General features: G+C 39.4%; 1 protein-coding gene across 5 annotated transcripts in view; it reads right to left on the reverse strand.

Annotated features, from left to right (window-relative positions):
• Positions 1-15401, reverse strand: part of PARP4 (poly(ADP-ribose) polymerase family member 4) — a 106716-nt gene that overhangs the window by 3894 nt on the left and 87421 nt on the right. For all 5 annotated transcript variants that reach the window (XM_045588508.1, XM_036455583.2, XM_036455581.2 and 2 more), the window contains 3 exons: positions 14756-14878; positions 5278-6330; positions 3288-3387 (listed from right to left, as the gene is read on the reverse strand). In XM_045588508.1, coding sequence (XP_045444464.1) covers positions 3288-3387; positions 5278-6330; positions 14756-14878 — 1276 coding nt within the window. The remainder of the gene's footprint in view (positions 1-3287; positions 3388-5277; positions 6331-14755; positions 14879-15401) is intronic.

The following is a 15401-nucleotide window of genomic DNA, read 5'->3' on the forward strand; positions in this document are numbered from 1 at the left end:
TGCAGACAGCAGGGTCTGGATTCGACTCTGATCAAGGGCATGTACCTAGGTTGCAGGCTTCTCCCTGGCTGGGGCCCAGATCAGGGCTCATGCAGGAGGCAACCAATCAAAGTGTTCCTCTCACTTTGATGTTTCTCTCTGGCTTTTCCTTTCTCTTCCACATTCTCTAAAAGTCAATGGAAACATCCTCAGGGAGGAAAAAAGAAAGAAAGAAAGAAAGAAAGAAAGAAAGAAAGAAAGAAAGAAAGAAAGAGAGAGAGAGAGAGAGAGAGAGAGAGAGAGAGAGAGAGAGAGAGGGAGGGAGGGAGGAAGAAAGAAAGAAATGCATATCCTATGAAAGACACATCTTGAAAATGCCTAAAGAAAGTTGTCATTTTTTCTTGGTGAAGGGACTGGAGTCTGTGTTGATGAAAACACTTTGGTGATGGTGGTGACGGGCAGTGGCTGCAGCAGTGGGGTGATGGGGCTGGTGCCTTCCCCTGTGGGGTTCGGGCCTAAGCCGTCAGTAGGACATCCCCTGAGGGCTGCCAGTATGTGAGAGAAGGCAGGTTGGGCTGAGGGATCCCCCACCCCCAGTGCACAAATTTTGTTCACCGGACCCCTAGTAATACATATATTACTGGAGTTAAAAACAACAACACAGCAGTATAAACAAAATATCCTTAGGCCAAATATATATCACGTACTTAATACTGTCCAGCATGACATTTTAAAGTTATTTAGTTTAGATTATTCCAGTAGTGAATAAGCATTAAAAATAAACAAACCATTAAACATAACATTGATATTTACACCATCAAGTAATATGAACATTTCCCAAATTCCTAACCCTCGGGAACAATAATTTTATTTGTATTACTTGTGCACATTCTTCAACTAGAATAAAGAAATGAAAAGAGCTCTGTGATATCACAGGTTATGAGTCATGCTGATTGGGTAAAGACTAGAGGCCCAGTGCAAGAAATTCGTGCATGGGGTGGCAGGGGTGTCCCTCAGCCCAGCCTGCACCCTCTGCAATCTGAGATCCCTCTCACGATCCAGGACTGCTGGCTCCCAACTGCTTGCCTGCCTGCCTTCCTGATTGACCCTAATTGCTTCTGCCTGCCAGCCTGATCACCCCCTAAACACTCCCCTGCCAGCCTGATTGATGTGTAACTGCTCCCCTGCCAGCCTGTTTGCCCTCAACTTCCCTCCTCTGCCAGTCTTGTCACCCCTAACTGCCCTCCACTGCTTGCCTGATCACCCACAACTGCCCTCCCTTGTAAGCCTGGTCCCTCCCAACTGCCCTCCCCTGCTGGCCATCTTGTGGTGGCCATCTTATGTCCACATGGGGGCAGGATCTTTGACCATATGGGGGCAGCCATCTGTGTGTTGGAGTGATGATCTGCATATTACTCTTTTATTAGATAAGATAGAGGCCTGGTGCATGGGCGGGGGCAAGCTGGTTTGCCCTGAAGGGTGTCCCGGATCAGAGCGGGGGTTCCCTTGGGGTATGGGGAGGCCTGATCGAGGGGCCTGTGGTGTTTTTCAGGCTGCCCCCCCCCCCAGGTGTCCCAAGTGAAGGCCCTGGTATCTGGAATTGATTTACCTTTACAATTGAAATTTTGTAGCCTGGAGCGGAGCCAAGCCTCCTGCTCACTCTGTGGCAGCAGCCATTTCTGTTTGGATTTGTTTACTTTCTATAATTGAAACTTTGTAGCTTGGAGTGGAGGCCTAGGCTGGTTAGGGCTGCAGAAGCTTGGCTTCCTCTATTGCCGGGGAAACCCAAGCCTCTCTCTTACTTTCTGTGGCTGCAGCCATCTTGGTTGGGGTTAATTTGCATACTTGCTCTGATTGGCTGGTGGGCATGGCTTGTGGGTGTAGCAGAGTGGCAAGAAATATTTTAAGTGATAAATAGTAAGGACCTACAACCTAGATTACTTTGCCTAGCAAAGCTCTCATTAGGGTCAGAAAGATCTTCACAAAGAAGAAAAAGCTAAAAGAGTTCATCATTACCAAACCAGTATTATGCAGTGTTAAAGGTTATTAAAGAAGTAAAGAAGGAAGAGGAGGAGAAAATATGAACAATAAAATGGCAACAAATATATATCTATCAACAATTGAATGTAAAAATTATCAAAATTAACAAACAAGAAATCTAATGAACAAAATAAACTGGTCAAATAAAATAGAATCAGAGGTATGGAAGCATGGAACAGACTGATGAATCTCAGAAGGACGGGGGGAGGGAGGGCTGAGGGAGATTAATCAAAGATCTTATCTGTGGACACAGACAGGAGGGTTGTGAAGGCCTGGGGCCTGTTGGGAACCAGGTGGAGAGGGACAATGGGGGAGGGGGATAGAAGGGACATCCGTAATATTCTCAACAATAAAGATTAAAAACAATAATAATAAACAAATCTCTTAGCCCAGCTAGTGCGGCTCAATGGTTGAGTGTTGATCCATGAACCAGGAGGTTATGGTCAATTCCTGCTCGGGTTGTGGGTTCAATCCCCAGTAGGGGGCATGTAGGAACCAGGCAATTGATGATTCTCTCTCATTATTGATGTTTCTATTAACCTTTCCCTTCCTTTCTCTGAAATCAATTATAACATAGGAAAAAATAATTTAAAACTCTCTTAATCTAGGGCTAGCATTTGGCCTTCAAACTACTTTCGGGTTTGAGGATGTCCAGGATCTTCTCATCCATCCAATTCATTGTCATAAAAAGAATCAGGTCCAGCTGAACAAGCTGCTCTGGCAGAGACTGACTGGCTGCTTATTCAAACTGTTTTCTCTTCCTGGGCACAAAGTCCTACATCTGGGTGGGGCTCTGTGACTAATTCTTGCCACATTTTCACTCTCTTGCTGATGTCTACCTGGTAAGTGATGCCAGAATCATTCTTTTTTCTTATTTTCTTCCACCAGAGTAATTTTAAAGACATGTTGATGATAGCAGAGCCACAATAAGGAAAGGGCCTGGGTCTCTAAATGACTATGTGGAGTGGAACTTCCCTGCTTCCTGATATTTGACTGTGATATGGGCAAGAAAGTAATCTTTGTGTTAAGTGACTTAAAATTTGAATTTTTAAAAATAGTTATTGCTACTTATGCCAATAAATTTGCACAGGTGATACCCTAATTAGTGATAAAGATATAACTAGCAACTAGTCCCCTATTTCCTTTTATGATTAACAAATATAATTCCATTCATATATATCTTATGTAATTATTAATTAATACACTAGTTTACAAAAATTATAACAATTAGACAATGTGATTTAATGAATAAAAAAATAGTGACTTACCTAGAGATTGAATGCCTTTTTGTTCAAGAAAACTGTTCAAAATAGTTGTATTCAGATTTAATATGAGTCCCAGTGCTGGTGTAAGTTTCCAGAAGCCATCCTAAGAAGTTCAGAAAACAAATTTAAGTAACATTCTTGAAATTTCATCACATAAGAAGTTATGTGATGAGTAAGTTTCCAATTATTTCAATTTAGTTTATTAAGACATGTCTAAAATGTTTATTACTGTATAATAGTGACATAATACATACTATAGATACTAAATATGTAGTGGCATTTATAAAAAGTCTGAAAAAAGGCACATGTTAGAGATATTTTAATAATGGTACTATATATTTTTTCTTCTAACAATGCATTATTTCTCAAAGCAATGTTTTTCAAACTTTTAAATAGTATGATTCCTTTGTTAAATGTTAAAAATGTGCCCTTATGATAGCTGAAACATGAAACTAACAAATTTTTACTAAATATAAAATTTTTAAGTTGAATATGCTCTTTAAAATTACTTCCTTATGTTCACTATCCCCACCCACCCTAGCAAAGAACCACTGTTTTTCAGGCTACCCTTTGTCACATTCTTATGGTACTGAGGTAAGCTTCCATGTGAGGATTTGACAGACTCTAGGTCTCAGGGGAACCCATACAAGGAGCAGAAAGGAGGGTGAAGTCACAGGCAAGTGCATATGCTAAAGAATCTATGGCTGGCCCTGACTGGTTTGGCTCAGTGGATAGAGCATTGGTCTGTGGACTGAAGGGTCTCAGGTTCGATTCTAGTCAAGGGCATGCACCTTGGTTGCAGGCACATCCCCAGTGGGGGGTGTGCAAGAGGCAGCTGATCGATGTTTCTAATGGATGTTTCTAACTTTTTATCCCTCTCCCCTCCTCTCTATAAAAAATCAATAATATGTATTTAAAAAAACTTTATATAAAAAAAGAATCTATGACTATAATTTGAAAATAATAGCAGTGATAATATGTGCCAACCAGTACTGAACAGGTGCTAGGTGGTATTTTATCTTTTCAGCCATTCTTTGTGGATGTATTATTATTATAGCCACTTTGCAGATTGAGGACACTGCAGCACAGAAAGGTTAAGGTACTTGTTCAAAGTTACACAGCTAAGAAGTGGCCAGGATTTGAGCCCACACAGTCTGGCTCCAGGGACCACAGATAGCAGTGACTGCTATACTGCGTTTATGTACATCCTTTCAGGTTAGGGCAGCTGGGCGCTGTTATTATCTTGTTTAATCCTGAAACCACACTATGCTGTAGATACTATTATTATTCCCATTATATGAGTAAGGAAACTGAGGCTGAAAAAGGTTATCTGACTTGCCCCAAATCACCAAGTAGCAGCCTTGGGACTCAACGTAGTCTTATACTAAATCCAGTTGTTTCTGTTACTAAACTACATCAAAAGAAATAATTACAGATGTGAAAGAGGGCCTAGGAACCTGTGCAGGAGGTAAATCTCCTTAATCATTCCATTTGAGAAGCTAATAAGCACAATCCTTGATCCTGACACATGTTCTAACACAATCTTACATATTGAGTTACATTCCCAGGATCTTCTGCAGAAATATTTAGAGTATGCTTCCTAGTATAGTGTCTATGCTTAACATGACAATGGGAAATTCATGTGACTTGCAGATCATCAGTCTTAGAACCTAGGAAATTAAGGTCTTATCCTTGGCCCATTAAGGGATGCTCATTGTCAGCTGAGAAATATTATCATTCACTAGCATGATATTCTGGCCGAAGAGTTATAAGTAGAGAGTCAAACAACAGTCATCATAGAGTAAACTGTTTTGTGCAATTGCCTTTTTTAAAAATTTCTCGGTAAGATTCTCAATGAAGGAAGCAGTGTGTTGCTACACTCTGGCACAAGTCCCTTCTTAACTCACTTGGACTGGTCACATACAGTTCGATGACCAGCTACTTGATTTATGAAGCACATTAACAACATATGTAGGTGAAATAAAACTAATACCTCGGTTTGCAGACTGAAGAGCTCAGTCCCAGGGATGAAGTTCATCCAGCTTTCTCTGCAGTCTGTGACATCCTCGTCATTTAGTACCAGAAAGCTTTCAGGAAAGTCTCTTCTTGTTATATCAGATTTTTCTACCTTTTTAAAAAGCCTACTTGCCAAAAATCCTGGTGTTTCATCACTTTCTGTTTCAAAAGAACTTAATCCTGGTGTTTCATCACTTTCTGTTTCAAAATATGTATGTGGGAGAGAATCTGATGATGCAGAAACATTTAATGGAGAAGCCTCATACGTTGGAGGAGCACCATAGTGAGCAAAGCCAATTTGATGCATTGGCTGCTTGTAACTGGTGCTCAAAGGAGCTGAGGAATTTGGAAAATGAAGAGGAGAGGAACCAGGAAGAAGATGAAAGCTAGATCCTCCGGGTGGACCAGGGGGAGGAAGTCCAGGAGAAGAGAACAAAAGATTCTGCTGAGGGGGAGAGTCCAAGTCAAGGGAATTGTCAGTACAAGCACAGAGCTCTTCATAAGCTTTAGGTGCATCAGACTTTCCCCAGCCAAGTAAGCCACCTGAGAAAGCAGAACCAGTAAAAGATCCAAAAGGTGGGTTGTGGTAAGGCAGTCTTGGAGGAGAAGCCTGATCAAGGAAAATGCCAGTAGAACAGTCCATCTTAAGGTCTTGTTCATTATTAGATGGACCAAACTGTTTGGGACCAGCAGGAGAACCAAAGAGAGAGCTCTGAGGATAGAGGGCAGCAGGACCAATAGAGGAAGCAGGTAGGGAACTGGCTGAACCAGGGGGAGCAAAGGAGTTGGAAAGAGCCATTCTTGGTGAACTGGCTTTTGTAAATACTCGTTTAATTTCTGTATATTTAAATGAATCTATCTGACTTAAGTCCAATGGCCTTTCTGCATCTCCACATTCATAACTGAATATTAAAGGTTTTTCTGGTATGTGGGAACCTTCAAAAACTTCCAGCTTAGATGATTTATGTTTTTTTTTAGTTAAACATTTAAGTCGCAGTTCTTCGTGCCATTCAGAAGATGCTGAAAGAGTCTGCCCAGAAGAAAAAAATTATGATGTCAGAGAAAATGGAATAAAATCACCAATCAAGCCAATGCCCTTCTTAGTAGCTGACTTCCTTGTAGTCAAGCAATTGCTTATCCCAGAGCATTGAAATCATTTAAATGAAACACCCTCATTTTATAGGTATGGAATATGAGATTTGGGGAAGATATCAGCAATACATTACAAATCTTAATCTCTTTTAGTTCTCAGAATCACAGAATTTTAAACACCCCTTATTTTTACACAAGAGAAACTAAATACCATAGAAGTAACTTACCCAAGATTTTACAAATAGCAGTATCATATGTGTAAACTAGCCCTAAAATAAGCTGGTAATTTGAAATAAAAATTTCTAGTACTTTGTTTTACAGCACTATTCAGAAAATGAGAAAACTGGAAACAAACCTCAAAAGCTTTAAACTAACTAAATGAATATATCTTTATACCAGAATATAAACAAAATATATAACAAAAGGAATTGAAAGGTGCTATGTTATTAGTATTGTTTGAATATAATTTAAAGAGTATTCCTTAAATAGTTACATGTAAATAAAATGCAGTTTTATATTAATTACAAGCCCTGAGGCATTTTGGAATTGTCTAGCCTCTAATTTTATCAATGTAAATGAGCTATTTAGAATTTTCAAGAATCAAGATGGTGGTACCTCCCACAACTACATCAAAATTACAACTAAAATACAGAACAACCATCATTCAGAACCACCTGAAAACTGGCTGAATAGAAGTCCTAATGAAGCATAGAAATCCCTCCTTTGGAAAACTGCTGTTTGAAACTACTGCTTGAACTACTCTGTTATTCTTAGACAGTCCCTTGTGCTATAGGTGAACTATATTATTTTTAGATAGTCCCTTATTCTGTAAAATAACTATTTTAGTTTGAATAATAGAAAAGATAAAAACTTAACTGTCTGACCTTGCAAGCTAGTCATCTAATGTAATAGGCTTATACTGATAATATTCCCATGCAAAGTGTTTGTTCATTATGTATCCAGGTCACAAACTGTTTGCAAAAATAACTTACACAGAGCTCTTTGTAAAATCTGCAAAGAACTCAAAGGGTATAAATAAGTAAAACTTCCTCTATGTGTTGGCTCAGAATTTGACAGAGACATTCTGCTCTTAGCCTGAGCATAATAAAGACTCCTAATTAATTGGCTTGTTAAGGTGTCTTATTTCTAGCTCGCTGGTTTATGATACAAAACTGCAACTAGAGAAGTAAAGAAGAAAGCACATTGAGATTGGTAGGAGACACCTAACAGGCTGGTCCCACACCCATGTTTGCCATTTTTTAAATTAGGAATTTAAAAAAAAGAGTAGTCCTTTCCCAGCTCAATCAAATTTTAAGTATAAATTTAAGTAATTAACACGGAAGAATATAGGACAAGACATACATTCTAAAATAATAGTTAAAAATAATGTTTATCTGTTAAAAAGCTTTTAATCAGATAACTAAAAATGAACAATTACAATAGCAATGGGCTAGATTTATTAAAGCATTTTGTTAAATTGCAATAATTATAACAGACAAATCATTAGGACAGAACACCTGGTCCAGCAACAGATCCTAAAGCATGTGGGAATCTAATAGATGATAAAGATGGCACTTCAAGTCAATAGGAGGAAAGGGAGAATTATGCAATAGCTAGTGTTAGAAAACATTGGCAGCTACCTGAAAAAGAATGAAGTTGGTTTCAGACTTCCTATCTTATACCAGGATAGATTCCGACTGGGTGAAAAATTCAAACATGAAACCATAAAATGCTTTAAATATATAACTAAGGGGAAATTTTAAAAAAGCATAATCTCTGAACAGGAAATTTATTTCTAAGCATGAAAAAAAAAATGATACAAAACAACACCACCATAAATGAATTTTAAAATTTATTGTGCATATAAACTGTTTGCTCCACATAAAACCACAGCACATTTACTAGTAAATAGTTATCCATTTTGCCTGGCTGGTATAGCTCAATTGGTTGGGCTTCGTCCTGTGTACTGAAAGATTGTGGGTTCAATTCCATAAATAGCTACCTGTATGTTTTGTTTTGTTTTTAATGTTTAAAAAGCTTCCTTTGGAATCTGAAAGGAATGATTCAAAACCTGGCAAAGATAACACACAAAAAAGAAAACTATAGACCAATATTTTTATGAATACAGATACAAAAATCCTAAAGAAAATACTACCAAATCAAATACAACAATACATTAAAAAAAATGATACCTCATGATCAAGTGGCATCCATTTCAGGGTCACAGGATGCTCCAGCATCCACAGATCAATCAATGGAATAAATCACAGTAACAAAGCAACAGATAAAAATCCTCTGATCTTATCAATAGATGCAGAAAAAACATTTGATAAAATACAACATCCACTTATTATTAAAACACTCAATGAAGGAAAGTACCTCAACATAATAAAGGCCATGTATTACAAACCCTCAGCCAATATTATACTCATGGTAAAAAACTATAAGTTTTTCCTCTAAAATCAGGAACAAGACAAGGGTATCCACTCTCACCATCCTTACTCAACATAGTTCTGGAAGTCTTCAGCAGAGCAATAAGCAAAAGGAAAAAATAAAAGGCATTCAAATAAGAAAGGAAGAAGTAAAAGTATCACTTTTTGCAGATGACATGATTCTGTATATAGAATACATTAAAGACTCCACCAAAAAACTATTAGAAATAGACAAATATAGTAAAGTTGCAGGATACAAAATCAATGTACAAAAATCCAATGCCTTCCTGTATCTAACAACAAAACATCAGAAAAAGAAATGAAAAAAAACAAACAAAAAACACACACAATACCTTTTGCAATTGCAACCAAAAGAATAAAATACCTAGGAATAAACAAAGGATGTGAAAGACCAAATACCAAAAACTACAAAGCATTTTATTAAGAGATAAAAAAGACACAATAAAATGGAAAGATATTCTGTGTTCATGAATTGAAAGAATCAACATAGTTAAAATGGCCATATTACTCAAAGCAATATACAGATTTAATACATCCCCATAAAAATCCCAGTGTCATTTTTTAAAGGCATAGAACAAAAACTCATCAGATTTGTATGAAGCCATGAAGCCAAAGGTATCATCCTACCTGACTTCAAATTATACTGCAGATCTATGATAATTAAAAACACCATGATATTGGCAGAAAGACAGATCAATGAACAGAACTGAGAGCCCAGATATACAATCACATGTATATTGGCAGATAATTTTCGATAAAGGAGACAGAAACATACAATGGAGTAAAGAAAGCCTCTTCAATAAATGGAGCTGGGAAAAATTGAAAAGCCACATTCAAAATAATGAAACTAGATTATTTTATCCCCATGTACAAAAATTAATTCAAAGTCCATCAAAGACTAAATATAAGATCTGAAACAATAAATTACATAGAAGCAAACATAGGTACTAAACTTATGGACAATGGTCATAGAGAAGGTTTTGTAAACTTGACCTCAAAGCAAGAAAAGCAAAAGTAAAAATAAATGAATGGGAATGTCCTATCTAATAAAAGATAATATGCAAATTGACCATCACTCCAACACACAAGATGGCTGCCCCCATGTGGTCAAAGATGCCTGTCCCCATGGGACACAAGATGGCCACCACAAGATGGCCAGCAGGGGAGGGCAGTTGGGAGGGACCAGGTCTGCAAGGGAGGGCAGTTGTGGGCAATCAGTCATCAGGGAGGGCAGTTAGGGGTGTCCAGGCCCGCAGAGGAGGGAAGTTGGGGGTGACCAGGCCTGCAGGGAAGGGCAGTTCAGAGGGGCCAGACCAGCAGGGGAGGGTAGTTAGGGGTGATGAGGCTGGCAGGGAAGGGCAGTTAGGGGTGACTGGGTTTGCAGTGAAGGGCAATTGGGGGGGACGCAGGCCTGCAGGGGAGGCCAGTTGGGGAGAGCAGTTAGGGACAATGAGGCTGGCAGGGGAGAGCAATTAGGGATAATCAGGTCAGCAGGGGAGAGCAGTTGGGGGAGACCAGGCCTGCAGGGAAGGGCAGTTAGGAGTGACCAGACTGGCAGGGGAGGGCAGTTAGGAGTGACCAGACTGGCAGGGGAGGGCAGTTAGGGGTGACCAGGTCAGCAGGGGAGGGCAGTCGGGCTGGCAGAGGAGCAGTTAGACATCAATCAGGTTGGCAAGGGAGTGGTTAGGGGGTGATCAGGTTGGCAGGCAGAAGTGGTTAGGGGCAATCAGGAAAGCAGGCAGTCCTGGATTGTGAGAGGGATGTCCGATTGCCTGGGATAGGGCCTAAACAGGCAGTCGGACATCCCTTGAGGGGTCCCAAATTAGAAAGGGTGCAGGCTGGGCTGAGGGATACCCCCCCCCCCCCCGCACGAATTTCGTGCACTGGGCCTCTAGTATAAACTAAAAGCTTCTGCACAGCAAAAGGAACTGACAACAAAACAAAGAGGCAGCTGACAGAATGGAAGATGATATTTGCAAACAAAAGCTCTGATAAAGGTTTGATATCCAGAATATGTAAAGAACTCATAAAATTTAACACCAAAGAATCCAATTAAAAGATGGAGAGAGGACCTGAACAAACACTTCTCCCAAGAAGACATGCAGATGGCCAATTCATATATGAAAAGATGTTCAATCTCATAGTAATTAGGGAAATGCAAATCACAACTACAATGAGATACCATTCACACCTGTTAGAATGGCTATTATCAACAAGAAAAATAATAGCAAGTGTTGAAGAGGTGGTGGAGAATGTAGACTGCTGTGGGAATGTAAACTGGTACAGCCACTATAGAAAACAGTGTGGCAATTCCTCAAAAAATCAATAACAAAATTACAATATGACCCAGCAATCCCTCTCTTGTGTATAAACCCAAAAAAGTTGAAAACGTGTATTTGCAAAGACATGTGCACCTTTATGTTCATTGCAGTATTATTCATGATGGCTAAGACATGGAGACAATCAAAATATCTTTCAATAGAGGACTGCATAAAGAAGATGTGGTACATATATTACTTAGCCGTAAGAGAGAATGAAATACTGCCATTTGCAACAACATGGATAGATCTTGAGAATATTATGCTAAGTGACACTAGTCAGAAAAAAACTAAGAACCGTATGATTTTACTCACATGTGGGATACAAAACTGAAAGTTGTAGAAACGAACAGCAGTGTGGTGATTGTCAGAGGGAAAGGGGTGAGTGGATCGAGAGTGAGAAGCCCTAATGTATGGTGACAGAAGATAGTTTTTAAAAATATATTTTATTGATTTTTTACAGAGAGGAAAGGAGAGGAATAGAGAGCTAGAAACATCAATGAGAGAGAAACATCGATCAGCTGCCTCCTGCACACCCCCTACTGGGGATGTGCTTGCAACCAGTGTACATGCCCTTGACCGGAATTGAACCTGGGACCTTTCAGTTCACAGACCGATGCTCTATCCACTGAGCCAAACCGGTTTCGGCAGACAGAAGATAATTTGACTTTGGGTGGTGGGCACATAGTGCAAGGTACAGAACTTGTATAATAGAAGTGTACACAATAGGGGAGTGGGGGCATGAGTGGGGGGTGGTGGGGGATTGGAATGGGGGTTGAGGACAAATATGTGATACCTTAATCAATAAAGAAAAAAAAAGTGTACATTGGAAACCTATCTCATCAACCAATGTCACCCCAATAAATTTGCATTTTAAAATTAATTAAAAAATTTAAAATAATCTTACTTAATAGAAGAGAAACATGCAAATTAATCATCACTCTGCTATGCCCACAGCCAATCAGAGTGAGTATGCAAATCAACCCAACAAAGATGGGGTTAATTTGCATATGCAGGTGCAGAGCAGAGTGAAGCCTGCTATGAGGGGAAGGGAGGCAGTGGAGGGAGTTACTGGAGAGGTGCTGCAGACAGAAGCCAGGACTTGCCAGATCTCAGGGAATGGAAAAGTGCCTGCTCCAGGGCAGCCAGCGAGCGGGGAAGTGCTGGCTCCCGGTAGGAGTGATGATGTGCCGGCTCCAGCTGCCCAGGAACAGGGAGGGACTTGCTGGCTCCAGGTGGCCTGGGAACGGGGATGTGCTGGCTCCCTGGAGGCCAGGACTTGCTGACTCCCTGGAGGCCAGGACTTGCTGGCTCCCTGGCAGCTGGGCGTGAAGCCAGGGGCCTATTCTTGCACGAATATCTAGTATGCTTATAATACCTAATTTAGTGTCCTTGTTTACTACCTTTATTATATTTTAACTAGTAGCCCTACACATGAATCTATGCACCAGTAGCTCACTGTCACCCTCCAGTAGCTCTCTGCCCGCTGCCCTGCCCTACTGTAGCTCCCCCTCAGTCCTCCCTTCATAGCTTGCTGCCCTGCCCCCTCCTGTAGCTCTCTGCCACGCCCCCCCCCCCCCAATAGCTCACTGCCCCACCCTCCTGCTGATCTGTGATCCAGTAGTTGTGCAGTTGATCATTACACTTCATGGCGTAATGACCATTTTCATATTACATCTGAAATTGTTGATGAAGATGCAGAGAAAAAGGAGTCCTCGTGCACTGCTGGGGAGAATGCAGACTGGTACAGCCACTTGTAGAGAACAGTATGGAGTTTCCTCAGAAAACTAAAAATGGAACTTCCATTTGACCCAGTGATCCCACTTCTAGGAATATATCCTAAGAAGCTAGAAACATCAATTAGAAAGGATATATACATCCCTGTGTTCATAGCAGCACAATTTACCACAGCTAAGACTGGATTAAAAAATTGTGGTGCATCTACACAATGGAATACTACGCTGCAGTAAAAAAGGAGTTCTTGCCATTTGCAACAACAGGGATGGAACTGGAGAGCATTATGCTAAGCGAAATAAGTCAGTCAGAGAAAGATAAATATCACATGATCTCACTCATCTATGGGAAATAATGAACAACATAAACTGATGAACAAAAACAGATCCAGAGACAGGAAAGCATCCACTGGATTGTCAAACCTCAGAGGGAAGGTAGGGGAGGATGGGGGTAAGGAGGTGAGATCAACCAAAGGACTTGTATGCATGCATATAAGCCTAACCAGTAGAACAGACACGAGGGGGTGAGGGTAGGAGGGGGGGGAGGGGAAGGGTTGGGAAGATAATGGGGGGATAAAGACAAATATGTAATACCTTAATCAATAAAGAAATAATAAAATAATAATTTGCATTTCTCTTAATAATTTGCATAGCCACAATGAGGCTGAGCATCTTCTCCTATTTAAGAACCGCATTATTTTCTTATTCATGATCAAACCCTTTGCCTGTTTTTCAATGGAATGACTGACTGTTCTTAATTCATAGTTCTTTATATATTAAGTAAATCAATCTATCTTTGGTGAAAATATATTTTTTTTTCTCAGTTTATCGCTGTTTTAGGATTTTTTTCTATCATATGCCTAAATTGCTTTCATTTTTTGGAAACAAATTAAAAAAACTCCCTCCATGTTAATTTTTCAGTACTGTGTTGGTTTATTTACCCACTGCCCCTCTCCCTCCCCCAACTCATACAAGGAAATATTTGTGGTTTTGTTGATGTTGTGATTTATTTACCATCTTAAAACATAGTAAACATTAGTAAAATGTATAGTACCAGGTGGGTACTAAACTTGTCAGGGTGATCACTTCATAAGTTATGTAAATGTCTAATCACTATGTTGTACTCATGAAACTAACATAATATTGTTATGTTAGTTTTTTTTAATGTCAACTGTAATTGATAAAGATATTTTTAAAAGTTATAGTAAACATGATTTTATGAGCAAAGTAAGTGACATCTCATGTGTTTTAATGTTCTTAACTGACATCATAACCTTAAAATGAATTCAAGAAAATGAATGTTGCCTATATTGTATTTTCCAAAAATTCCTCTCCTCACAAATTTTATCCCTTAGATCTAAATTCCTAAAATTTGTCTATTTTATTTCTCTAAGCTAGATACCTGGAAGCACTGTCTTGTTTCTTTGATTTTGAATATGCCTTTCAAATTTTAGTTAAGTAACATTTGTCAATTTCTAGTATATCTCTGGCTGTAATGCTACAGTATAATGCACTATAAACTTTAAAACACGTTGGTGGTGAATTTAGATTATTAGGTAAGACTTTATCACTATTATCAGGCAAATTTACTGTATTAATGAGAGTAAGTGACTTTAGCTTTCTATGTGAGAGTTTATTTGTCTATGAATGAAGCAGAACCATACTTGTTCCCTTTTTTGTACTTTATAGCTATATCTATATATAGTGACTTCCTCTGTAATTAATAGCATTTTTATAAATATACAAATGTTTGTATATATATTCTGCATACACAAGTAATAAAGTTACTATTTTAGCTAAGGGCTCCCCTCACCACCATAAAAATATGGAAACATAATACCAATCTATGTGGTCATTACCTGTTTTATACTGGTGTTGGGATGCTCTTCCTGCCAACTCATGTACGGCAGAAAATCTACGTCTTCTTTGGCAATAAGTTCCAAAATATTTGGAGTATTAGGAAAAGGTGACTCATTACCATCCTATATTGAATCACAATTAGATAAAACAAAACAGCCATTATGAAATGAAATGATTATTATACGTCCTAAAGACCTGAGAGTGTTGGTTTGGAACATGTATAATTGTCAGACTGGATCCCATGTCCTGGGCCACAGAGGGAGAGAGGAAGAGGCAGAGAAGACACGTCCTTAGTTGAGTGGCTTTTCTCTTTCTCTCTTTTTTAAAATTCTCACCTACCGATATTTTCCCATGGATTGTTATTTTTTATTTTTTTAGAGAGAGTGGGAGGGAGGGGGAGAGACACACAGAGAGAGAAACATCGATGTGAGAGAAACACATCGATTGGTTGCTGGGGATTAAGCCGGTAACCAAGGCATTTGCCCTTGACCAGGCCGATGCTCTATCCCTGAATCAAACTGGCCAGGGTGAGTGGCTTTCCTCTTTACTAAAGCTTTCCTAGGCTCGAGTGCTGAACTAAGTGCCTTATATTTATGGAGGAGAAAGGGCTTTTCAGAGAGGGTAGGGAAGCCCAGGCCTTTTCTA

This window comes from Pipistrellus kuhlii, unplaced genomic scaffold, assembly GCF_014108245.1.
Source record: "Pipistrellus kuhlii isolate mPipKuh1 unplaced genomic scaffold, mPipKuh1.p scaffold_m20_p_3, whole genome shotgun sequence".
Lineage (NCBI taxonomy): Eukaryota > Metazoa > Chordata > Mammalia > Chiroptera > Vespertilionidae > Pipistrellus > Pipistrellus kuhlii.